Source organism: Agelaius phoeniceus, chromosome 4 (genome assembly GCF_051311805.1).
Source record: "Agelaius phoeniceus isolate bAgePho1 chromosome 4, bAgePho1.hap1, whole genome shotgun sequence".
Classification (NCBI taxonomy): domain Eukaryota; kingdom Metazoa; phylum Chordata; class Aves; order Passeriformes; family Icteridae; genus Agelaius; species Agelaius phoeniceus.
The window spans coordinates 72,629,076-72,653,168 of record NC_135268.1 but is presented as its reverse complement, the minus strand read 5'-3'; the positions used below and the strand labels follow the sequence as shown (position 1 = coordinate 72,653,168).

Below are 24,093 nucleotides of genomic sequence, written 5' to 3'. Positions count from 1 at the left end.
GCAGAGATCCCAAATCCCATCTTTTTGCTGGAGCACATTGCCTTGCTCTGACTCCAGCTCCGGATCAGGCTCCATTCCCGTGTCACCACCCCGATGTCACCAGCCCTTGAATGAGCCATGCTGGGACACCTCCCACAGCTGGGACGTGCCTTGCCATGGCCCTGCCACCTCTCACCTTGCAGGCACAGGTGAAGAAGCACATCCAGGTGATCCTGGAGCGGCTGCTCCACACGGTCAATCGCAGGGTGATCGTCCTGGACCGGGAGAACCCGCTGAGGGTGAGTCCCACTGTGCCGCTTCCCTTCGGGCCACACGGGAGGGGTGTCACGGCTTTGGGGGCCTGGCTGGGTGTGACTGGCTCTGCTCCTCGCTGGCCCTGCTGCCAGCACCCAGCAGGATGGGGATGGATGCCAGGGATGCGCCCAGTGGGATGCAGGGGGAAGCAGGAGCTGGAGCAGCCTGAGAGCAGGAGGGAGGTGGGGCAGGAAAAGCTCTTTTGGGAGCAGTGAAGGGTTTGGGCTGCATTATCTGGAAATATCGGCTGAATCCGGTGAACCGTCGCAGTTTTACATGCCAAAAAGGTACGAGGAGCACGCTGGACACGCGGGAAGGGAGGCGGGTCAGAGGAGCAGCGATGGGAGGGGACAGAGCCGGGGCTCGGCATCTTCTCTGGGGACAAACCCAGGAGCTGCACTGCGTCCTTGGGTGGGCGATGAGCTGTGTTGGTGTGCGTTCTGGAAGCTCGGAGCGGGGAATTGCCGTGCCGTGCCGTGCCGTGCCGTGCCGTGCCGTGCCGTGCCGTGCCGTGCCCGGGGCGCTGCGGGCAGCCGGAGCGGAGGCTCCGCCGCCGGGGCCGTGCGGCGATCCCAGCGCCGGGCTGTGATTCAGCGGTGACTCAGGGAGGAGATGCGTGCGGGGTCGCGCTGGGCTCCATCCCTGCTTTTACCCCTCGTTCTCAGGCTCTGTGAGTCAGAGCCGAAAGCGCCGGGCAGCCATGGAGGCGAGGGGGGATGAGGGTGAAATGCAGCCCAGGGCAGCACGGAGCGATCCTCAGCTGTGCTGCGCTCCCGCTCTCGCTCGTGGCTCCACAGGCGCCCTCTGGCAGCTCCCCCTGCACGACCCCTGATGCTGCCACAGCCCCTGCCTCTGTCGGGGGCCCAGACCCTCCAGCTCCAGCTGCTGGGAGGGGCTGAGGGGACCAAAAATCCCTGTGCCCACAGCAGGACAGCACCCATCCATCCATCCATCCATCCATCCATCCATCCATCCATCCATCCATCCATCCATCCATCATCCATCCATCCATCATCCATCCATCCATCATCCATCCATCATCCATCCATCCATCCATCCATCCATCATCCATCCATCCATCCATCCATCCATCCATCCATCCATCCATCCATCCATCATCCATCCATCCATCCCTCCATCATCCATCCATCCATCATCCATCCATCATCCATCCATCCATCCATCCATCCATCCATCATCCATCCATCCATCATCCATCATCCATCATGCATCCATCCATCCATTCCTCCATCATCCATCCATCCATCCATCATCCATCCATCATCCATCCATCCATCCATCATCCATCCATCATCCATCCATCCATCATCCATCCATCCATCCATCCATCATCCATCCATCCCTCCATCATCCCTCCATCATCCATCCATCCATCATCCATCCAACCATCCTTCCATCATTCATCCATCCATCATCCATCCATCCATCCATCATCCATCCATCATCCATCCATCCATCCATCCATCCATCCATCCATCATCCATCCATCCATCCATCATCCATCCATCCATCATCCATCATCCATCCATCCATCCATCCATCCATCCATCCATCCATCCATCCATCCATCATCCATCCATCCCTCCATCATCCATCCATCCATCCCTCCATCATCCCTCCATCATCCAACCATCCATCATCCATCCATCCATCCATCCATCCATCCATCCATCCATCCATCCATCATCCATCATCCATCCATCCATCATCCATCCATCCATCCATCCTCCTTCCATCCATCCATCATCCATCCATCCATCCATCCATCCATCATCCATCCATCCATCCATCCATCCATCCATCCATCCATCCTCCTTCCATCCATCCATCCATCCATCCATCCATCCATCCATCCATCATCCATCCATCCATCCATCATCCATCCATCCTGTGGCTGCTGGGCAAGAATGGAGTTGTGCCCCTGGCCACTGTCCCAGCTGCAGCCCCCGGGGTGTCCCTGGCACAAGGGGTGGGGTTTAACCCTGTGGGCACCAGCTGGAGAGCTGTGGCCCCTCCTGCCACCCTCTGTTCCCCTCTGTGGCTCCAGCAGCTGCTCGGTGTGGCCAGTGCCTTTGCAGGAGGCTGGGTCATGTCCCCTTTCCTTCCTTCCTGGAGTGGTGGCCCTGCTGGGGAGGCTGTGGCTGCTCCCACTACAGGCACTCCTCGGGGTGTGCTCAGGCACCCCCTGCTGCTCTGGGATGCTGAGTTTTCCCTGCCGTGGCAGCCCCACAGGGGCTGGGATATTTGAGCTCCTCATTTCTGTCATCAGCATCTTCCCCACCCATGAGACCCCTGCCCACCCTACCCTTCCACCCGGGGGTTTTGGGGACAGATCTCCTCTCTCCAGACCAGAGCCTCACAGAGACCGTTCCCCACTGTCTCTGCCCAGTGGAAACCCTCGGTGTTCCCAGTTAACCTGCAGGAAGCAATGGGAGGGATGGGCTGAGCAGCCCCCGCTGTGGGGTGCAGGGCTGGGCACTGATTTGAGTCTGGAGCACCTCAGGGAACCCCAAACAGAGGGAAATCCAGGGAAAACAGCTGCCCCCTCCTCATTCTCATCCTCCTCCAGAACAGAAGCGCACAGGCGAGAGAGGATGTAACAAAAATAGCGTCTCCTTGGAATTTATTGAATTCTCCTTAAATACAGCCGCTGCTCCCCTCGCCGTTTCCACACACCCGAGCTCCCCGCGTTCAACGGAATGGTTAAAAATAGAAAAGCTGGTGCTACCCAAACCCTACCGAGGGAGGGAGGAGAGGTGGGCAGGGGCTCAGTGCTGGGACGGCGCCCCCGCGCTCCGGGCTCACAGGAACCAGAAGCATTTGCGCCGCGATTTCTTCACGTCCAGCTTTGCCGGCAGCCTCGACACGGGCGACGGCTCCTGCCTGGGCGGTGAGGGGGTCCCCGCCGCCCCCAGCGCCACCCCCGCCGCCCCCAGCGCCGTCGGGGGGGAGCTCGGCCCCGCGTCGCCCTCGATGTGGCTCAGCACCCGCTGGAAGCGACCTTCCTGCTGTCGGAAATCGTGCTCCACGCTGTGGCACGCGGGGACCGTGTCAGAGGGCAGCGTGGCATCCCCTTGTCGCACCCCCCCATCTGCCACAGCCCCCAAACACCATCCTCGGGCAGCTCAGTGTCCCCAACACAGCCCCCGTGTCCCCAAACCAGCCCCCGGGGCGCTCAGTGTCCCCAGCACAGCCCCCGGGGAATTCAATGTCCCCCAGCCCCCGGTGTCCCCGCAGCCCCGGTGTCCCCGCTGTCCCCCAGCCCCCGGTGTCCCCGCAGCCCCCGGTGTCCCCCGGTGTCCCCGCAGCTCCCTGTGGTGCGGGCTGGCTGCCGGCAGCCTCGTGCTGCGCTGTTCCCTCGGGCGGAGAACGCGTCAATCTCCTCGCACCAGCCACGTCCCATCGCATCAGCGAGGTGACACCGAGTGTGCCCGGGAACGACCACGTGGCGCTGCCACCCCGCACACGGGGAGCGCCCCACGAGCCCCCCCCCACGGCGTGCTGACACCTCCTGTCACCTCCTGTCACCTCCTGTCACCTCCCCTGGCGAGGACAAGGAGTGTCCCGGGCATTTCTAGAGAACAGGGCGAGGGGGGCAGAGCAGGGAGCAGCCTCAACTCCCCTGCAGTGACACAGGGAGGGGATGGCCCTGCTGTGGGAGCCTGAGGTGGGACAGGGCCGGGCAGGTCTGATCCCTCCATGGGCCATCCCTGGGGTCTGGTGCTGGGGGTGCTGCCCCTGCTCCCTCACCCTGTGTCCCCCCAGAGCCTCTCCTCATCCCGTGGGTGGCAGCGAAAGCCACAGTGAGTCCCCAGAGGCCATTCTGGGGAGCCACCTCCCCCAGATGTGACATCTGTGCTGCTGCCATGGTGCCTGGAGACAGGCTCGTCAGGCCCAATTAGCCTGAAGTCCTCCAAGAGCTACGGCAGGGGAGTGTGGAGCAAGTGTGGGGAGCAGGAGCGCTGAGGCAGCACCGCCACTGAGCACAGGGACACGAGGGAACCCCAGGCAGGCACCCCCAGCCTGAGGTGCCCCAAGGAGGGGGCCCAGTGCTCACAGAGCATGGCAGGGCAGTGGCACAGGTGCACCACGGTGATCAGGCACCACAGAGCACGGCTTGGGACCAGCTCACCGTGTCCTACACATCCCAACGCTAACAGCATCAGCATCCCCTAATTAACAGCAAATGGGGACACACCTGGCCAGCCACCTGCACTGCAGAGGGGACAGCCAGAGGGACAGAAGGACACCCAGGGGTGCCTGGAAGGGCAGAAAGCTTTAACAAAACTGCAAGCCTCCCATTTCCCCCAAAGACAACGCTGGGAGGGCATGGGATGCCTTTTCCCACACCTCAGCTGGGATCTGAGGAGAGAGTGCAGCAGAGGGAGGGGATTCCACACCCTGGCCCAGAGCCAGTGCTGGGGAGCAGAGCCCAGGCCCTGTGTTCCCAAACCATAGTGAGGGGCAGGAGCCCATCTGCAGCATCTGTGCAGAGCTGGCACAGGGACAACAGGATGCAGGCTGGATTTGGAGCGAGCCCACGCAGCAGCCACTAGCGAGGCTTCCCCGATAGATTGCTGCTACAGGAGAGAAATGCTCTGCCATGGTGCTAGAGCAGCCCCTTCCAGATGCTGCTCCTCCATGGAGATCACCCTGGCTGATCCTGATCTGCAGGGAGGGAGGGAGGGACAGACCCAGCCCAAAAGTGCTCTGTGCGTGGTGCCCCCAACACGGGGACAGGAGGTGTGGGTTTGGCTGTCACCCTCCCTGCTGCCTCACAGCCAGGGGAGAGGTCTGGGAGTGCAGGGAAGCAGAGCCCAGGGGGTGCTCAGAGCTCAGGGCTCAGGGCTCGGGCCCTCACCTGTAGATGATGCAGGCACAGTCCCGGCAGGTCCCGCAGTTGGCGATGTCCTGCCCGGTCCGGTACGAGTGGCGCCTGTGACAGAGATGTGCCGTGAGCCTGGGGCCCTGCTCTGCGTCTGCCCGAGTCCTCTGCTGCCCCTGTCCCACCCCAGAAGCCAGGACTCTCCTCTCTGGATCCCAGCTCCTTTTCTCCCTGGCATTCAGACCCTCTTCTCCCTGTATCTTCTCCTGAATCTGAGCTCCTCTTCCTCTCTGGGATCCCCCCTCCTGAATGCTACCCCCTTTCCCCTCTGGGATCCATCTCCTCTCCTCCTGAATGCCACCCCCTTTCCCCTCTGGGATCCATCCCCTCTCCTCCCATGTGATCCCAATTAATACCAACCCAGGTGCTTCTCTGATGGGATCACACCATTGCTGGGCACTGTGGCATCCCCAAACCCTTCCTGCTGTGTCCTCCCCTCCCATCCCCATCCCAGTCCTCAGCATCCCAAGGCTCCCCACACCTCTCCCCACACGTGGTGCCATGGAGGGAGCACCAGGCACGTGGTGCTGCCCTGGCACAGCCGTGCCCTGGCAGATGGGCACAGGAGATGCTCCAGACTCATCTCCAGCCTACGCCAGACTCGGAATTTATCTTTTTGATGTTTTTCTACCAGAGCATCCTTCTCCTCCTCCAGGAAGGTGCACAGGGCTTGGATTAAGCTGATTCCTGCCCAGGCTGAGCTCATGCTGCTGCATCCTCCCCCCTGTCCACAGAAGGGGTCTTCACCCCACATCTCACTGCTGCTGGTGCCAGACCCCAACCCTGAGACACCCTGATCCCAATGGCTGTACTGGGGTCCTCCTGCACCCCAGCACTGCTGGTCCCTGCTCATTCTGCTCTGCCCAAAAGGAGCCCTGTGAATGCTTTTGGTCCCTTTGGGGCCCCTTCAGGGCTGTGGATTTTGGGGGCACAGCTGACAGGACATGTCCCACATCCACATCACATTTCCTCATTGAAATCTTCCTCCTGTTACTCGACCTTGACCACGGTTGTTCTCAGCCCTCAGAAACTGGGTCTGTGAATGCACCAAATTACACATTGCAATGGGAATTTATTCTGCCAGCACCTGAATTAGATCATGAGGCCCTTTATACATATATATATATATATATGTGTGGTACGTAAATGTGTGTGTGCCTGCAGCTCTGGCGTTGTACAACAGCCCCCCTCTGCTGGGAGAGCTCATCCTGGGATACTCTTTCATGTTTTATATGTATAATTTTTGGTGGGATGTTGCTGGTGGTCGGTGCCAGGATGTCTCAGGGCTGGTGGTTCTGCTCTGGTGTGCAGTGAGCACCTGGGATCTGACCTGTGGCAAACGAGGCTCTGCTGTTCTGCAGCACAAGGACACCAGGATAATGTTTGGGGTGATTTCCTATCCCTGGATTTCCTATCTCTGGGTGTCCTGTTTGCTTGTTTGACTGTAACAGTAAATGGAGTTGAGGTCCTAATTAAGGTGTCCCAGACCCTTGAGGGGTCTCTCTCCACTGGCAGCGCTCCAGGGGTGGGACAGGGGCAATGGGGACAATGTTCCCTGTGCTTTACTCACAGCCAAAACCATCTGATTTAATGGATGGATCTGGGCATCAGGAACAAGCCCCAGAGATTTTACAGGAGGATGCCAGGCCTGGCATCTCTTAGGGTTTTATTGGTTGCCCTTGTGGGAGATGAGTTTGGACCATTTCAGCTTCAGGCCATGGTGGGCTGACCTAGAACACCTTCCTCACCTTCCTCCACCTGGCAAATCTGCCTGGGAGGCCAAGGAATGCAGGCCTGGGCAACTCCCTGCCCCTGGGAGCAGGCCCTGGGCAGGGCAGGATGGGGGTGCTGAGCACCTCCCTGGGATGCAGCCAAACCCATCATCCATGGGGGCACCGGCCATGGATTTGTGCCAAAGGGACCTCCAGGGACGGGGCAGGGATGGGGTGCCTGGCTAAGCCTGCTGTTGGGATGTGACATTCTAGATCCCTGCTCCCAGTGACCAATGGAGAAATCAGCAGAGCCAGGCAGGAACCCAGCACCCCCTCATCCCCATCGCTGGGCACATGAGGCCTCTCAGCAAAACCTGGAGCCACGAGCACATGGACAGCAGCTCTGAGTTTCTCAGTGCTTCAGGAGGCAGCAGCAGCATCCAAATCTCTGTCAGGGTCCCCCATCCTCCATCCCCAGGCCTTGGGGCATTGTCCCCACAGCTCCCCCCACTCTGTCCCCTCCTACTCACCCATCCCGCTGCGCCTCCTTCTTCTCCAGGTCCTGGATGACGTCCAGCAGCACCCGGATGGTTTGCTGGCTGGTCTCCAGCACCCCTTCCAGGGACTGCAGCTGGGAATGCAGGTCCCCCTGCTCCCCGGGCCCCCGGGGGCCCTCTCCCTGAGATGTCCGGGCGTCCTCAGCCCTCGCTGGTGGTCCCACGGGCCCCTTGGCCACCACCACCAGCTGCAGAAGGTCCTGGACGTGGTGCAGCGTCTCGGGCTGCTCAGCGGCAGGGCGGGGCTGGCCGTGCCGGGGCGGCTCCGCTCGTGTCCCCACGCTGGGGCCCTGTGGGGCCGTGGGTGGCGGCTCCCCGGGCCCCTCGGGTCCTGCCCAGCCGTGCCCGGCTTGGGCGGCACGGAGCCGGCTGCAGGTGCCGGGGGTGGCCGGTGTCTTGTCCGAGCCGTGCCAGCCCGGTGGGGCCGGTGGGACGGGGGCTGGCGAGGCGCAGCAGGGCCCCCCCCAAATGGCGGCGCAGAGCTGGTGCTGGGGGGCCGAGGGGTCCCGCGGGGGGGTGCCCTGAGGTGGCTGCCGGAGGGGGCCCTGGGTGTCCGTGGCGGGGACGGGCTGCCGCCGCTGCGGCGAGGGCTGGCACGGGGCGCGGCCGCAGGGCAGGCTCCGCTCCGAGTCGCTCCGGCCGAGCCCCCGGTGCTCGGCGGGCGGCCGGGGCTGGCCGCAGGGCACGGAGGCCGGGCGTGGGGTGACCCCCTGGCTGCCCCGGGGGCTCCCGCGGAGCTGGGCGCAGGCTGGGGGTGGCGGGCAGGGCTCGGGGGTGCAGCTTTGCACCGGAGGGGCGCAGCGGGCAGCGGGGCACCCGGCAGTGCCCTGGTAAGGGGGAGGGGGGTCCCTGGGTGGTGGCGGCGGCGGGGTGCGGCGCGCCTTGGCGTGCTGGGCGAGGGCAGCGGTGCGATCGTGGCCGGGGAGGCCGCCGGGGGCCCGCGGGGGCACGGCCCAGCCGGGCACGGTGGGCACGGCCGCTGCCGGGCACCGGGCGCTCGCCGCGGCGGGCGGTAGCGCATCCTCCGCCACATCGCAGACGCTCTTGCTGCGGGGCTGGGGGGCCGGGAAGGGCTTCTGGAGGCTGGGGGAGGTCTGGATGGCGGTGCTCATGCACGCCTTCCTGGGCATGGGCAGCGTCAGCGAGCCCGGCTGCGCCTGGGGCCAGCTGCGCCGCGAGGCACGGAGAGCCGCCGGCTCAGGGGGGTCCCTGGGGGGCGGCGAGGCACGTGGGGTGTTGTGGCCGGGACCGGCCGCGGGCCCGGGACTGTCCGCCCGCCCCGCGCCGGCCTCCACCAGGTCCTTGAAGCGGACCTGCTGCGTGCGGTTGCGCCGGCGCTTGAGGCGGCTCTCGATGTCGGGCGAGTCGCGGTTGAGCAGCACCGAGCGCACCGTCATGGCTTTCTCCTGGCCGCCCTCGCCGGCGGGGGCCGGGCCGGGCACGGGCTCACGGCTGACCATGGCTCAGGGCCGCGGGGCCGGAGCCCTGGGCTGCGGCCGTTCCCCGGAGCTGCTGGGCCGGCGGGCAGCCTCATCCCGCGCCGCCACGGACGGGGGATGCTGGGCGGGAGGTGGGCGAGGGGCCGCAGGGCATCGCTGCCCGCCGCCCGGCCCTACAGCCCCCGGCGCGCCGCCCCGACGGCCGAGCCCGGCTCCGCCGCTCCCCGCCGGCGCCCGCAGCCGCTCATGGTCCCGCCGCGGCCGCCCGGGCTCAGCGCCGCCCGCTGCGGGCCGCCCGGTGCCCGCCGTGCCCGCCCATGGCTCCCGGACCTGCGGGGACAAAGAGAGGTGCGTCAGAGCCGGCCACGCCACCGCGGCCCCCGAGGACACGAGTGTCCCCGTGGAAGTGCCGGCCTCTCCCGGCTCGGCTCCCCCCCAGCCCACCATCAGCAAACGCGAAGAGACAGGCTTTGATCTGCGGCGCTGCCTCCTCAGCACAAAGGGAGAAGGGAAAAGAAAGCCCTTTAGCATAAACACGTTCCGAGTTCACAGCTCAAATCAAGCAGAAGCGGCTGTTAAAAATAGCTCTGCCTCGCCAGGGCTGGTGCCTCGTGTGCGGGAGGGCAGGGCAGGGGCCAGGGCAAGGGGCTGCTGTCCGTGAGGGACGGACAGACGGACGCGAGCTGGGCACGGGCTCCAGCTCTGCGGGGATGGGCAAGGCATGGGGCACCCATCCAGCACGGGACATGGCGGGATGGGCATGGGGTCCCCATCCTGCCTGGGGCATGGCCAGGGTGACACAGGGGACGTGTCACGGGTGGTCGTGACCAGACTGGGCACCAGAGGTGCTGGCTGGGCTGCAGGCATGTGGGACCAGCTCTGTGAGCAGTGGCGAGACAGTGGCTTGGGGACACGGAGCCACTTCAGGCACATGGGGACGAGCAGGAGGGAGAACCTTCAGTGAGGCCGGGGGATGTCACTGACTCCAGCAGCGCTTCACAGGCGGCACGGGGGCAGGACCCGGGGTCACAGGGGGGATTGCACCCAGGGATTGCCTCCCTGCCGTTGTCCCTGTCCCTGCCATTGTCCCCGCACGGCCCTGCAGGGCTCCCGCTCCCCACAGCTGCAAGGGGAACCCCTCTGCTGCCCCGTCCCTGCCGTTCCCCCAGCACCCAGCCCCGCCGGCCCCTCACACTGCCCGGGCACCAGGAGCACGGGGCACACCGGGAGCCCAGCCGGGACGTCCCGGGGCTGCAGGGGAGGCCGTCGGCTCCTTTTGGGCCGCAGCCAAAACCAGAGATTCCAGCCGCAGCGAGCAGCGGTTCAGCTTTGTCGCACCACACCGTGTCCCGTGTCCCCCATCCCCAGAGCACAGCCCAGGCAGGAGCCTCGCTGTCTCCGCAGCCTCCCTGCCCTCACTGCGGACGGACACACGGCTCAGACACCCCCCTCCCCCGGTCCCCTCCCTGTCTTGCCTTGTTCCTGCTGGCACGAAGCGCTGACTCAGCAGAGCAGCCCGGAGTCCCCAGCGCCGGCACGGCCAAACTTCCAGCGCTGCCCAGGCCGGCGGTGAGCGCTGCCCCAGCGGAGCCGGGGGTCTCCGAGCCCTCCCCGCGCCCACCCCGGCCCCGCACGCCCCGCTCCGGGTTCGTCGGGATGCTGCTCCACGCGCCGCCCGAGCTTGGAGCCGTGCCCAGACACCCGGAGATGTCTGCGAGGCAGGACGAGACGAGGGACGGGATGGGGCTGCTCGTTAGTATGGACAGCAACAGGCGGAGCAGCGAGCTGGAGGAGCGAGCTGGCTGGGGCTGCAGCCAGAGGCGCCCGTCCTCGCTTCATCCCTCCCGGCCCGGGGCACCCACGCTGGCCTGGGCACCGCCTGTCGCGATATCCGCGATATTTGAGCCACCCTTGAAGCCCCGTCACGGACGTGGGGTGACCTCTGTCCCTGTGCCAGAGCTTGGCGTGCCCGGCAGCAAAGGGCAACGAGGGAGGGCACAGGGAGCCGCTGGCCACATCTGGAGTCCAGAGGAGCCCGAGTGTGCCAGGCTGCTCCAGAGGGTCCTCGATGGGTGCTGGGAAGGGCTCTGAGCGCCGGGCACGGGGCAGGAGCGCGGCTGGCACGGTTTAAAAGCAGGAGCAGCCCCTGTGATGCTGCGCCGGGGCCCGGGGCGAGCCGTGGCTGCCGCAGCGTGGGACGGGGCCGGTCCCCTGCCGACGCAGCAAACGCGGCGCTGTCACTCAGCGGGGCCTCGCCGGAGCACCCTCGGCCTTCCCGAACCGCCGGCAGATCAGAGACGAGCCACAAGGACAAAGGGAAGCCTATAAATTATACATGGAGCAACTCCGTTTGGGAACACTTGCGAGGATGTCAAAGAGCCGCGCCAGGACCCTCCCACGCATCCCTGCGTTTTCTCCTCCGTGCCGTGCTTGGGTTTAGTGCCCCGCTCGGGCGCTGTTTGCAGCACACCGGCATCCCCGAGCATGGATAACGAGCCCCGCTGTGGGGGGGGGTCAGGATGGTCCAATCTAGGGTCTGATGGACCCTCCCGGGCTGTCCCTGAACCCGGGGAACTCTGCTGCTGGCTCCAAAGGACATCTCAGCACTCAGGAAGTGCTGGCACCCAGCACTTCCCAGCCACTCTCAAGCCCATTGACTGGGCAATGGTGCCCAGCACCTCAATCCTGGGGCTGCTGGAGCCCCTCCAAGGTCCTGAGCCCACCACAGCCCCTTCTGGGGTCTACTCCAACAGGACCCCAGAGCTGTGGTCACTCCTCCCTCCAGGAGAAACCTGAAGCCAAAGCAGGAGCCCGTTTGCTCCACTCTGCTGGACACCAGGATCCTCCTTGGACTCGTCATTGCACAGCGACCTCAGGAGAGCCCAGTGGGTGGGACAGGGAGCCCCAGAGCCCTGCGCGGTGATCTGGGGGATGCAGGTGGGCTGGAACCGCCCAGGGGATGGGCTTGGTGCCTGACTAATCCCCTTTGAAGGAGGGCAGCGTGAGGCAGCCACGCCAGGCAGCGCGGGGCTGAGCAGAGCACGGCTCATCAAACCCATTTGCTGCTGCCGGGCTTGATGAGGTTCCAAGTTTGGTCAGGGGAGGTAAAAGCCTCGGCAGAGCACACTCGGATTTCTGTGAGGCATTTGACATTTCGATGAAGAAAGCAGGATGATCCCAAAAGCAAAGTGGCACGCTTGAAGTGGGTTAAAAGCAGCTCAGCAGCACGTCTCTGCTCGTAACCATCCCACGGCCCTGAGCACAGAGGGAAACTGAGGAAAGGGGAGAAAATGAAGAGCAAGGAAGGAAAAAGGCCGGTTCAGAGGAAGGCAGGGGGCATGGAGCACAGAATGTGCCGGATGGGGCTCTGAGTGGCAGCTCCAAGCTCTGTTCATGGCAGCTGGAAATGCATGTTGGCATGTCAGAGAAGCAACTTCCTTAAAAAGTGAGGCCAGCTGGCACAGGAACAGCTTGGAAAGGTTTTGCACAATGGTGGACCCTCCATCTCAGTAATTTTTTAAGGTCTGAGTGGTTTTCTTCTCTGGTTCCTATGGGAAACCCAGGCACATGTATAAAGTGAGACAGCAAATCACATGGGGGATGTACAGGTGAAAGCAGGTGATGCCACTGTGACATGCCACGAGCTCTGCTGGATGCTCACACGCTTGGGAATGATCTCTCCTCTGCTGAGTGACCCCAGGAGCTGAGGAAACATCAGGAATCTCTTCTCATGGACACCCCTCCGAGAGCCCCAGCACTGGGTTTCTCTGGCCACCATGGGTGGTGGATTTTGTGAATAAGAGGCACTAAACCTGCTGGGTTTGCAGAGGACATCGTGGGACACATCTGTGATGCTGCAGGGCTGCCCTCAGAGGTCAGAGCCCTGCTTCTCACTGCCCTGACTGTAAAGTTACCTGGCAGCTTCAGCCCTTTCTCCACCTATCCTCTCCTTCACCCTTGCTGGTAATGCCGTGGAAGAGGGAAAAACGAGGCAGACACATAAATCTTCTCCTCAGGACACAGGAAGCCAGGAGATGAGATTTATGAGGGAGGAAGTCAGGTTCTCCTGGAACCACAGAGGAGAGGAGTGAATGACCCAGCTCTGCTGGCAAGGTAGTGCCTTTGTGGGGCAGCATGTCTGATTTTCCTGATCTGCAGAGGGGACAGAGGTGCTGCTGGTTGTGGACTGGGGCAGCACTGGAGGATGAGTTCTGGAGGGGCAGGAACCAGGCTCGTGACACATCAGAGCAGAGCCTAATCCTGCCTTGGCTCTGGGAGGACTCGAGGCGTTTGTTCTCGGATCAGAGCATGCGTGGGACTCGAGGATGGAGGACTTGGAGCAGCTCCTGGGGCAGCTTGCACACCCCAAATCTGCTTCCTCGCTGAGGAAGCTCCACCACGAAGCCAGCTCATGCCCTGCCCTCATGCTTCTCTTCTTGGAGGCTCTTCCAGAACCCGGCTGCTGGGAGCCTCCCAGCCCTTCTCATTTCCTGCAGGCACTGAATCACACCCGTTTCCATCCCACTGTACTCGTGCCAACCGAGCGCTTCCGCTCAAGCCGCTCTTCTCCCTCCTGTGCTCAGCCCTCACAGCCCCCAGCAGGGAGAAACCCCTTCTCCAGGCACATTCCCAGTGCTCTCTGAGTCCAGCTCAGCTCCTGTCCCCAAGGCCAGCTCTCCATGTCCCTGAAGGACCTCGCAGTGCTGGCCCCCTCCCTCTCAGCAGCGCTCCAGGCTCTGCTCGAGCGTCGCTGTGTCTCCCCCAGGAGCCCTGGGCTGGCCTGGCTGAGGACACAGGAGTTGTCCCTGCCACCAGGGCTGTGCCAGGGGTGGCTGTGCCCCTCAGCCCTGCCTGAGCATTGCCCAGGGGTGCTGGGAGTGGCACAGGCACGTGGGTCCCAGCACCAGCGGTGGCTCACAGGAGCGAGGGCTCCGCACTCATCCCTATGTAGGTCACTGGCTGGAGTGCTCTGAGGGAACATCAGTCACTCTCCCAGCCACGGGGCTCAGGAGGAGGCTCTGGCACCCAGCCTGGCCAGGGGGCCCCCAGCACCCACCTCCCCATGGCACCAGCACCCACGGCCACCCCACAGGCTCCTGTCTGGGGCTCCCGGCTGGCCTGGCCACACGTGCCATGGCTCATGCCCCTGGTGGCATGGAGGGGATCCCGCGGGCTGGGGAGGGAGCAGTGACATCCTCCTGGCACGCTGAGGTCACCAGCCCTGCTGCCATCGCTCCCCTCTGCTGTGGATGCGCTGCTGCTGCAGATGGAGCCGCGCACGGGCAGGGAGATGGAGCACAAAGGCTCTGCACGAGCCTTCAGAAGCTGCAGAAGCCAAATGATTCCTGTGTCTCCCGTGGATGCTAACAGGGCTGTCATGGCAGTGGTGGCTCTGCTCACTGTGCTACCTGCTGGCGTTCCCATCTCTCTGCCAGGCAGGGGAGCTTTGCTATCGCTGCTTTAATGAGACATGAAGAGGTAGAGTGACCTGCCTGGGGGAGCAGCTCAGGAGGAGTTTGTTCTGTGTCCCGAGGCTTCCCTGGGCTCATCCAGGGAAGGAGGAGCAGGCAAGCAGCCCTGGAGCTGCTGCTGGCAGGAGAGACCACCCCGGGAGGAAGAACACCCTGCTTCCTTCCCACTGAATGGGCTTTGGGCAACACCATCCTCCTCCTCCTCCTCGCCCTCGTGGCTGCACGGACCTGGGAAGATGCTTGTGATGGAGATCCAGCCCAGAGAGCTCGGCTGGTGGCCAGCACCAAACCCCAGGGCTCTGTTGGCATCTCCAGCACGGGCTGATCCTGCAGCAGGGACAGGACAAGGGAAGTGGGACACGGCCCAGAGACTTTTGGCGCAGGAGACCCAGCTCAAATGCAGACCCCCACAGCCCTGTGCTCTGCAGGGAGGATGTCTCAGCTCTGGAGAAGGGTTTGGGCACCCATCTGGAGCCCCCCTGCCCCAGCGTGCAGAGCAATCCCTGGGCCAGGGGACCCTGGGTGACAAAGGCTCCGTGGGCTCCCTCGCAGGCCAGAAATGGCATCAGAAAGCCACCAACTGTCCCCAGAGCACACTTCTGGAAAAAGCTGGGAAGGCTCCACCGCCCAGCAGTTCCTGCACTGCCCCAGCTGCCCCTGCACACCCCGGTCCAGGCTCGGGGGGCTCGGTCCTGGGTGCAGCAGGGAGCCCTGGGGCAGCCCCCAGCCACGGTGGCAGCAGCCAGCAGCAGCACAGCCTCTGCAGCTGCAGCTCCCAGCACGGACAACGTCCTTCCAGAATACAAATCCCTGCCTTTAAGTGCATTCTCAATGCCATCGAGCAGCCCGGCCCCCTTTATCTCCGTGCGCTTTAGACAACACTGGCTACCGGGGGAATTTGGGAATTAGCGGGTGTTCTCCTCCGCCTCGTGCCTCAGTTTCCCCACCACGGAACAGCCCGGACCATACGGAGCAGCTCAGCAAACAGGGGAGGCAGGCTCAGCCCGCGGCGCTGGGTAGGACCGGAGGAGTGTTGTTAGCAGGGACAGGAATAGACCCGCTCATTATCTGTGGCCTCTGGATGCCACCATGCTATTAAGCAATTACAATAATTATCATTTGTAAAGAAGACAACCTCAGTCCAAAGGAGCTCCTGCCACCAAATCCACCCCGCTCCTCCGAGCGCGCCGGAAGGACCAACGCTCCCTGCGGAGAGGGGGCACAGGGAAGGGCCGGAGGTGCCATCCCCAGCCGAGGGTCCCCCCCGCCGCTCCCGGCCCCGCTCCTCGGGCAGCACCGGGGGAGGCAGCGCAGCCGGCGGTCCCCGCGTCCCCCGGCGCCGCGGCTGTGCCCAGGGGTTCATTCCCGAGCCCGGAGCTCGCTGCTGGCCCTGGGCACGCCGTGCCCCTCGGAGCGAGCAGCTGACACCGATGTCCCCGTATGTCCCCGCGCTGGCACAGCCGGGGCCCGCTGGTTACTCATTCGTGTCCACCTCGTGCTCCCGGCACCAAAGCGGCTCCGCGGAGACCTCGGCCCCTCTCCCGCACCGCCCTCGGCAGCCGCGGCTCCGGCGGGGTTTGTGCGCGTTCCCGCGGGGAGGATGGGGACCGGAGCACCCCATGAGGGACCGGAGCACCCCCATTCCGCGGGACTGCCCGGGGCTCGCTCCGGCGGACGCAAGGCCTTGGGCGCGGAGCTGCCGGGAGCAACGTGGGCTGAATCCCTCCAGCCCCGGCCGGCGTCACCGCGGCGCGCGGTACCGAAAGTGACATCCCTGGATCTGCGTGTGCGTGTGTCACCCGCACAGCCCCGGCTGACGGACGCGTTCCGAACGAGGGGGAGCGGAGATGAGCCCGCCCGGGGGCCCCCAGCAGCGCGGGGACCACGGGCCGGGGCGGACAGGGCGAGGCTGCGGCAGCGCGGAGCAACGTGGGGGTCTTCGGCCCCTCTAACACGGCAGCTCCCACCCCAGATGCTCCTCCATAGGCTACGCACCGTGCCACCGTTCCGGCACGGCTGTGTCCCCCAGAGACCCCCGCCACGGTCGCCGGTGGCCACCGGCTGGGCACCCTCGGTGCGGGGTGCCCGGCGTAGGGGGCTCGGTGCGGGGTGCTCGGCGCACGGTGCCCGCCGTGGGGATGCTCGGTGCGCGGTGCCACCGTCCCCGTGCCTCCCGCAGTTCCCCGGGCAGCTCCTGCTCGCCGGGAGCAAAGAGGGGAGGACAGGGAGGTGCCGCGACCCGCGGGGATCCGGGGACACCGAGGATCCCCCTCGCCAGCCCAGCTCGGCTCCTCGCCCCGGCCCCGCCGGCCCCCGCGCATCCCGCGGGCCGAGGGTCCCCGCACCGCTCCCGCGTCCCCGGGGTCTCCGCACCGCCGCGCAGTCCCGGTTTCGGGGCTCCCCGCACCGCGTCGCCGCTCCTGGCCCGGGGTTCGCACGCCCCGGCCGCGGGGCCGCCCGGGGTCCCGGTACCGGCCGCAGGGCCGATGCCCGCAGCACCCGGTCCGGCCGCCGCCCCGCTCCCCGGCCGAGCCTCCTCCCCATCCCGCCCGGTACCTGGTGCTCGGCGGCAGCGGCGGCGGCGGCGGCGCGGGTCCGGCAGCGGCGGGCGCGGGGCTCGGCGGGGCGGGGCGGGGCGGAGCGGGGCGGGGGGCGGAGCCCCGGCATGGGGGGCGCGCCCGGGAGCCGAGCCCCGGAGCCCGGGAGGAGTCGCGGTCCCGGCACCGGGCGGGGCGGCGGCGGCGGCGGCGCGCCCCGGTCCCGCGGGTCCCCGTTGTGCCCCCGGTGCGCCCCCGGTGCTGCTGAGCGGGGCGGCCGCGGGGCTGAGGCGCCACACGGATTCCCGGAGGAGCGGGAGATTTTGGGGTTTGCTTTGCACAAGAGAATTCCCTGGAATTCCCTCGTAGAGACGGAAAACCCCTCGCAACCGGGGCGGGCTGGCCGTGGGCGCTCGTTGCTCACCCGCGGCAGCCCTCGGTGGGCTCCGCCCCATCCCGGGGAGATGCCGGGCCTGCCCCCGGGCCGGTGGTGCGAGGCTGGAGCCCTCGGTCACCAGCAGCGGTCCCACCCCTCCCCGAACGCTCCGCTTGGGTGTGCTGTGCTTGGCCTGGGGCTGCCATGGGGAAATGGCAGTGCGGGAATGCTCCGCTGGAATCCAGGAGGGAGCTCCGGCAGTGCCCGAGCCGCCAGGGATGGAAGGGCAGCCGCGGTGCCCAGAGCCCGGTGCTGCCCTCGCAGGGCTCGAGCACGGCACTCTCTGGGCATGGGTTGGCACCTGAAGCCACCCTCGAAGCTCCATCAGTGCCACCGGGGCACGGCAGGGCCATCACTGCCCCTGAGCATGCCAGACCATGCTCTTAGCCCAGGAATTGCTGCCCTTTCCCGCAGTTTCCAGCCTTGGGAGTGTCTCTGGGACAGCTTTTGGGCATCGTCCTGCTCGTGCACACTCCACTTGTCCTGCTGCAAAGCTGGAGCCTCCTGGAGTGGAGCCAAGGGCTGAGTTTGGGACCCTGCACTGGAGACACTGCAGAAGGAACCTGCTTGCCACTTTCAAAATGCCTTTACACTCACAGATGGCCTTAAATGATCTCTAAGAAATGACAGAGGTGCTTCAGCACCACTCTGTAATTACACCTGCATCCCCCTGGCATCGTGGTGCGTGCAGGAGCCCTCCCATCCCTGCAGTGGGATACACATGAAGGGGCCAGGAGAAGGGAGCTGGGGAAGAGGAGGATGGAGGTGAACAGAGCCCAGGGCAGCTGGGGCTGTGGGTTATGAACTGACTGGAGCTGCAGGACCCAGCAGGGCCTGAGCAGCTCCTGTCCCCCAGAGCCACTACGTGGCCTGCATGGCCACCATCCTGAGCCAGATGGACAAGGACCACTACAGCACCTACATCCAGGCGTTTCCCTCCCGGCCTGAGCTGATGGTGAGTGCAACAGGGCCCCTGGCACCAGCGCCTCCCTCACAGCATCCTCCGGAGGGCACTGCAGCCCAGCACGGCTCCTGACCTCTCTCCCTCCCTTGCAGGACTTCCTCATGGAGACTTTTATCCTTTTCAAGGACCTGATTGGGAAGACGGTGTATCCTGGTGACTGGGTGGTGATGAACATGGTGCAGAACCGGTGAGAGGCTGGGGAGGGACCACAGGGGGAGGCTGGGGTGGCTGTGAGCACCTGGGGTGCTGTGGGGTGTGGTGTTTGTGAGGGTCCCCAGGACGAGGTGAGAGATGAGAATTTGACTCCTTGTTCTAAGAAGGCTGATATATTTATTATTATATTATATTATATTATATTATATTATATTATATTATATTATATTATATTATATTACATCATAGTAATACTATATTATATCATATTATATTAATACTATATTATACTATATTACCATATTATAATTATATTAATGCTATACTAAAACTATACTAAAGAAAGGGTACATCAGAAGGCTTAACAAGAATGAAGAATAAAAACCTGTGACTGACTCAGAGTCTGGCACAGCTGGCCGTGATTGGCCATTAAGAAAAAACAATTCACACGAAACCAATCAAACATTCACCTGTTGGTGTAAACAATGTCCAAGCCACATTCCAAAGCAGCAAACACAGGAGCAGCAATCAGATAATTATTGTTTTCATTCCTCTCTGAGGCCTTTCAGCCTCCCAGGAGAAAATGCTGGGCAAAGAGGATTTTTCAGGAAATATCATGGTGGCAGCGGGGCAGGTGGACTCTGGGCATGCAGGGCTGGGTGCTGGACAGTGTTTGGGGGGCAGAAAGGACCTCCCCCCTCTGTGTGATGGTGGTGGGCACAGCAGGCTGGGCACGCTGGTGCTGCCCTCACTCAGTGCCAGTGCTCACTGTCCCCAGGGAGTTCCTGCGTGCCATCAACCACTTTGCCACCACCTTAACCGAGATGTTCCTGAGCAACAGCGACTTCGAGCTGCAGGTGGGTGGGCACTGCCTCAGTCCAGGGGGGTCAGGAGCAGACCCCACTGTGCCACCCAGCCTGGCACTCATCCATCCCTCTGCTTCCACCGCAGCTTTGGAACAATTATTTCCACCTGGCCGTGGCTTTCCTCACCCAGGACTCGCTGCAGCTGGAGAACTTCTCCCCGGCCAAACGCAACAGTATCCTGGCCAAGTGAGTCCCTACCTCGGCGACAGGGATTTTGGGATGAGCCAGCTGGGCTGGGCACAGCCGGGGCTGCAGAGCGATGCTGAGTGCCCTTTGTCCCCGCAGGTACGGGGACATGAGAGCCACCATCGGAGCATCCATCCGGGACATGTGGTACAGCCTCGGTGAGCCACGCTGCGCAGGGATGGATTTTGGCTCTCCGTGCCCAGAGTGGGTGTGGCGAGCGGGGTTTTGCTGCTTTGGGCGTGGATCTGCCCTCTCAGCCCTCCCTGTCCTCCCAGGCCAGCGCAAGATCGAGTTCATCCCGGGCATGGTGGGTCCCATCCTGGAGATGACGCTGGTGCCGGAGCTGGAGCTGCGCAAATCCACCATCCCCATCTTCTTCGACATGATGCTGTGCGAGCACCGCCTCAGCGGCACCTTCAGCCGGGTGAGGCCCGGGGTGGGCTGGGATGGGCTGGGAACCACCCACGGCAGGGGAGTGGCGTGGTCTGGAGCCTTCTCTTCGGGATGGCCTCTGGGGAGGGGCTGCTCCAAGCTCAGCCCATCTCCGTCCGCTTTGCAGTTTGAGGATGAGATCCTGCGCAGGCTGGACAGCGAGGTGGAGGGCGGCCGGGGGGACGAGCAGTACATGCAGCTTTTCAAGAGCATGTGAGTGTGCAGTGACATCCCTGCCACCTTCTCCTCTTTGCTGTCACCATTCCCTGCCGTCCCACTGCTCCTCACGCTGTGCCCTGGCCCGGAGTGTGCCGGGGGAAAGGGACCAGCGAGGAGAGAGCCTGAGCACCACCGTGTGCCCCCTGCACATCTCTGCTGGCCCAGCCAGCCTGCCCCAGGTGCTACCTCTGCTGCAGGTGATGCTCCTGTCCCTGGTGACACCTCTGCCCCAGGAATTACCCTTAAGTGATATTAAAGGGTAATTAATAAGGAATTATGCCATAAGTGATGCCACTGCCCCAGGTGACATCTTTGCCCCAGGAGCTACCTCTGCCTCAGGTGATGCCACTGCCCCAGGTGTTACCCCTGCCCCAGGTGTATCTCAGCCCCAGGAGTCCCCCCTGCCCCAGGAATTGCCCCTGCCCCAGGAATTGCCCCTGCCCCAGGTGTTATCTCAGACCATGAGTTACCCCTGCCTGAGGTGATGCCCCTGTCCCAGGTGTTATCTCTGCCCCAGGAGTCACCCCTGCCCCAGATGATGCCCCTGCTCTGCCTAGGCCGTGTCCCTGCCCTTTGCTGCTGGGCAGGGCAGTGATGGGAGCACAGCAGAGCTGGCTGGGCAGTGGGACCTGTGCCCCCCTCTCTTCCCCAGCCTGCTGAGCTGCTGCCAGAGCCACCCCGAGCTGGCCAAGCCTGGAGAGGACTTTGTGAGGCTGGTGAGTGAGCTCCTGGAGCGGCTCCTGGACTACAGGGCTGTCATGAATGACGAGAACAAGACCTACAGCATGAGCTGCACCGTCAACCTCCTGGTGAGCACCTGTGCCCTGCTCCAGCTCCCTGAGGCTGGCAGGGCTCATCCCATGCCCCAGTTCTCTGGGGCAACCAGGGCTTGTTCCCGTGCTCCCCCAGGTCCCCAGGGCTTGTCCCTGCATCTCCCCAAGTCCCCAGGGTGCCCCTGGCACAGCAGAGAGGAGGTGCATGTGGTGCCAGAGCTGGCATCTCTTGGGATGTGCAGCTGTGTGGGCCATGACCATCCCTGCGTGGGGACAGTCCTGGCAGCACTGTGACCCAGAGGGTGGCAGTGTGAGGGGCAGTGGCATGTGCCATCCCTGGGGCCACTCAAACAGCCTCATCTGCCTTTCCACAGAACTTCTACAAGGAGATCGACCGCCAGGCCATGTACATCAGGTGAGCACAGCCCTGGGATGCCCTGCAGCACCTGGGCTGGGGGCTCCTGGCCATTCCCAGAGGGATGGGCTTGGCAGGGCGGCCTGAGGGGCAGGGTGATGGTGCTGTCACCCCCCACACGTGGCTCTGTCACCCCCAGGTACCTGTACAAGCTGAAGGACCTGCACATCAGCTACGAGAACTACACGGAGGGAGCCTACACGCTGCTGCTGCACGCCCGGCTGCTCACGGTGGGCACGGGGGGCTGGGGGGGCTGGGAGGAGGGGGCAGCCCCGTGGCCTTGGTGTGACAGGTCCCCAATCCCTCGTGCAGTGGTCAGAGGAGTCGAATGCAGCCCCTGTGCCAGGCCCACACGGGCTCCACCTGCACACTCAGCGCCAGCTGAAGGAGGCTCTGTACAACCAGATCATCGAATACTTCGACCAGGGCAAGGTGAGTGTGGCCCCTACAGACCCTGCAGCCTCTGAAACCCCAAAGCTGGAGGGAGCTGGACTGGCTTAGGGCAAGCCTGGCCCCCTTGCCACCAATTTCACCCTGTTTCATGCTCCCAGATCCCATTCTCAGCACAGCCCCTCACTCCCCATTGCTGCAGAAGGGCTGGAGCTGCCCTGCAGTGAGTCTGGATGGTTCACCCCACAGCCACTGTCCCTCATCCCATCCCTGTCCCATGCTGTCCCATCCCAGCCTGGGTCAGAAGCTTGGACATCTCTGGACAAAGGCTTGATGGGGTCAGCTGGGGGCTCCAGGGCTGGGGATGGTAGGAGGCCAAGTTCTTCTGCTGCCCACCAGTCCTCACAGGAGAGCCCTCTCCCCCTCCTCACAGGGGCCCGGGGTGCAGCTGGTCCCTGCTGGAAGCCCCTGGTGCCCCCTTCCCCAGTTCACCCTGCACTGGGGGGCCCTGTCCTGGCCCCTCTCTCTCCTCCAGATGTGGGAGGAAGCCATCCACATCTGCAAGGAGCTGGCAGAGCAGTACGAGAGCCACGTGTTCGACTACGAGATGCTGAGTGACATCCTGGTGGGTGCCTGGCTGGGCTGGGGGTGCTGCTCAGCCAGGCAGGGGGGAATGGGGGGTCTGCAGGGCCCCCTCCTGCCCTCATCCTGCCCCTCTCCTCTGCAGCAGCGAGAAGCCAAGTTCTATGAGAAGATCCTGAAGGTGCTGCGGCCCAGCCCAGATTACTTTGCCGTGGGGTACTACGGGCAGGGCTTCCCCACCTTCCTCAGGGTAAGCAGAGCCAGGAGCAGCTCCAGAGCTGCCACCTCCATAGGCAGGGACCATCCACAGCTGCCACCTCCATAGGCAGGGACCATCCACAGCTGCCACCTCCATAGGCAGGGACCATCCACAGCTGCCACCTCCATAGCTGGGGACCATCCACAGCTGCCACCTCCATAGCCGGGGACCATCCACAGGTGCCACCTCCATAGCCAGGGAGCATCCACAGCTGCCACCTCCATAGCCAAGGAGCCCCACTCCTCACTGGTGTGCACCTGGACGTGGAGCTGAGCACCACAACTCTCTGAGTGTCACCATCCAGCCTGTTCCTCACCCAGCATCTGTCCCATCCAGGGGACATCCCAGGGTCAGATGGTTTGCACAAGTCCAGTCACTCTCCCTCCATCCCCACCCATGCTGCCATTCCCTTGTAGAAGCCACCAAATTTGTCACAGAGGATTTGTCCTTAGTGACATTTCTTGGCTGGCACCAATCCTGATTCTCCATGTGCCTTCTTTCATTTTTCTTCTAGTTCCTGGGTTTGGGGTGATATTTTTTCCCAGATGGGGGGTGTCTCATCACAGCATCCCAGTGCTCTGGGGCTTGCTGGCCCTGCTCTGTGGCACAGGGATGAGCTGTCACCTTCCTGCCCTGCAGAACAAGATCTTCATCTACCGGGGCAAGGAGTACGAGCGGCGTGAGGACTTTGAGATGCAGCTGCTGAGCCCCTTCCCCAATGCTGAGAAGCTGAAGAGCACATCCCCCCCTGGCCAGGACATCACAGACTCCCCAGGGCAGTGTATCCTCTGTGTGCACAGGGACAGGCATGAGGGTGGTGGTGTTTGAGGGTCCCCAGGGCAAGGGAAGAGATGAGAATTTGACTCCATGTTTCAGAAGGCTAATATAATATAATATAATATAATACAATACAATACAATATAATATAATATAATATAATATATATAATATAATAGTATTATTATGTTGTATTACATTACACAAGTGTATGTATAATATAGTATAAATGTAAATATAATATAATATAATATTTACATTTATATTGTATTATATATACACTTCTGTAATGTAATATAACATAATATTACTATTATATTACTATTATATTATATTAATATAATAGGAATGTTATATTATGTTATGTCATATTATGTTATATTATAAATGCTATACTAAAACTATACTAAAGAAAGAGAAAAAAGACATCAAAAAGCTAGAAAGGAATGAATAATAAAATCTTGTGACTGACCAGAGTCCCGACACAGCTGGACCACGATTGGTCATCAAGTAGAAACAATCCACATGAGACCAATCCAAGATGCACCTGTTGGTAAAGCATCTCCAGACCACATCCCACAGCCATCAGATAATTCTTGTTTACATTTCTTTTCTGAGGTTTCTCAGCTTCTCAGGGGGGAAATCCCAGCAAAGGTGTTTTTCAGAAAACGTGTCAGTGACAGCTGGGAGCGTGGCTCGGTCTCTGTCCATCCCTCTCCTTGTGG

The 24,093-nt window shown here is 62.7% G+C and overlaps 2 protein-coding genes across 2 annotated transcripts in view; one reads left to right on the top strand and one right to left on the bottom strand.

Moving 5' to 3' along the window:
• The window catches only part of LOC129121026 (dedicator of cytokinesis protein 2-like), a 52,595-nt gene that overhangs the window by 22,183 nt on the left and 6,319 nt on the right, over positions 1–24,093 (top strand). The window contains exons 28-42 of the mRNA XM_054633880.2: positions 183–278; positions 18,209–18,307; positions 18,409–18,503; positions 19,248–19,326; positions 19,421–19,521; positions 19,621–19,679; positions 19,797–19,945; positions 20,081–20,166; positions 20,825–20,981; positions 21,320–21,360; positions 21,500–21,590; positions 21,673–21,792; positions 22,286–22,375; positions 22,478–22,582; positions 23,231–23,372. Coding sequence (XP_054489855.2) covers positions 183–278; positions 18,209–18,307; positions 18,409–18,503; positions 19,248–19,326; positions 19,421–19,521; positions 19,621–19,679; positions 19,797–19,945; positions 20,081–20,166; positions 20,825–20,981; positions 21,320–21,360; positions 21,500–21,590; positions 21,673–21,792; positions 22,286–22,375; positions 22,478–22,582; positions 23,231–23,372 — 1,510 coding nt within the window. The remainder of the gene's footprint in view (positions 1–182; positions 279–18,208; positions 18,308–18,408; positions 18,504–19,247; positions 19,327–19,420; positions 19,522–19,620; positions 19,680–19,796; positions 19,946–20,080; positions 20,167–20,824; positions 20,982–21,319; positions 21,361–21,499; positions 21,591–21,672; positions 21,793–22,285; positions 22,376–22,477; positions 22,583–23,230; positions 23,373–24,093) is intronic.
• On the bottom strand, positions 2,913–17,012 carry LOC129121029 (uncharacterized). Its single transcript, XM_054633885.2, has 4 exons — positions 16,936–17,012; positions 7,443–9,238; positions 5,177–5,251; positions 2,913–3,345 (listed from the first exon to the last, which is right to left on the bottom strand). The coding sequence occupies exons 2-4, from the start codon at positions 8,927–8,929 to the stop codon at positions 3,117–3,119; spliced, it is 1,791 nt and encodes a 596-aa protein (XP_054489860.2). The 5' UTR covers positions 8,930–9,238; positions 16,936–17,012; the 3' UTR covers positions 2,913–3,116.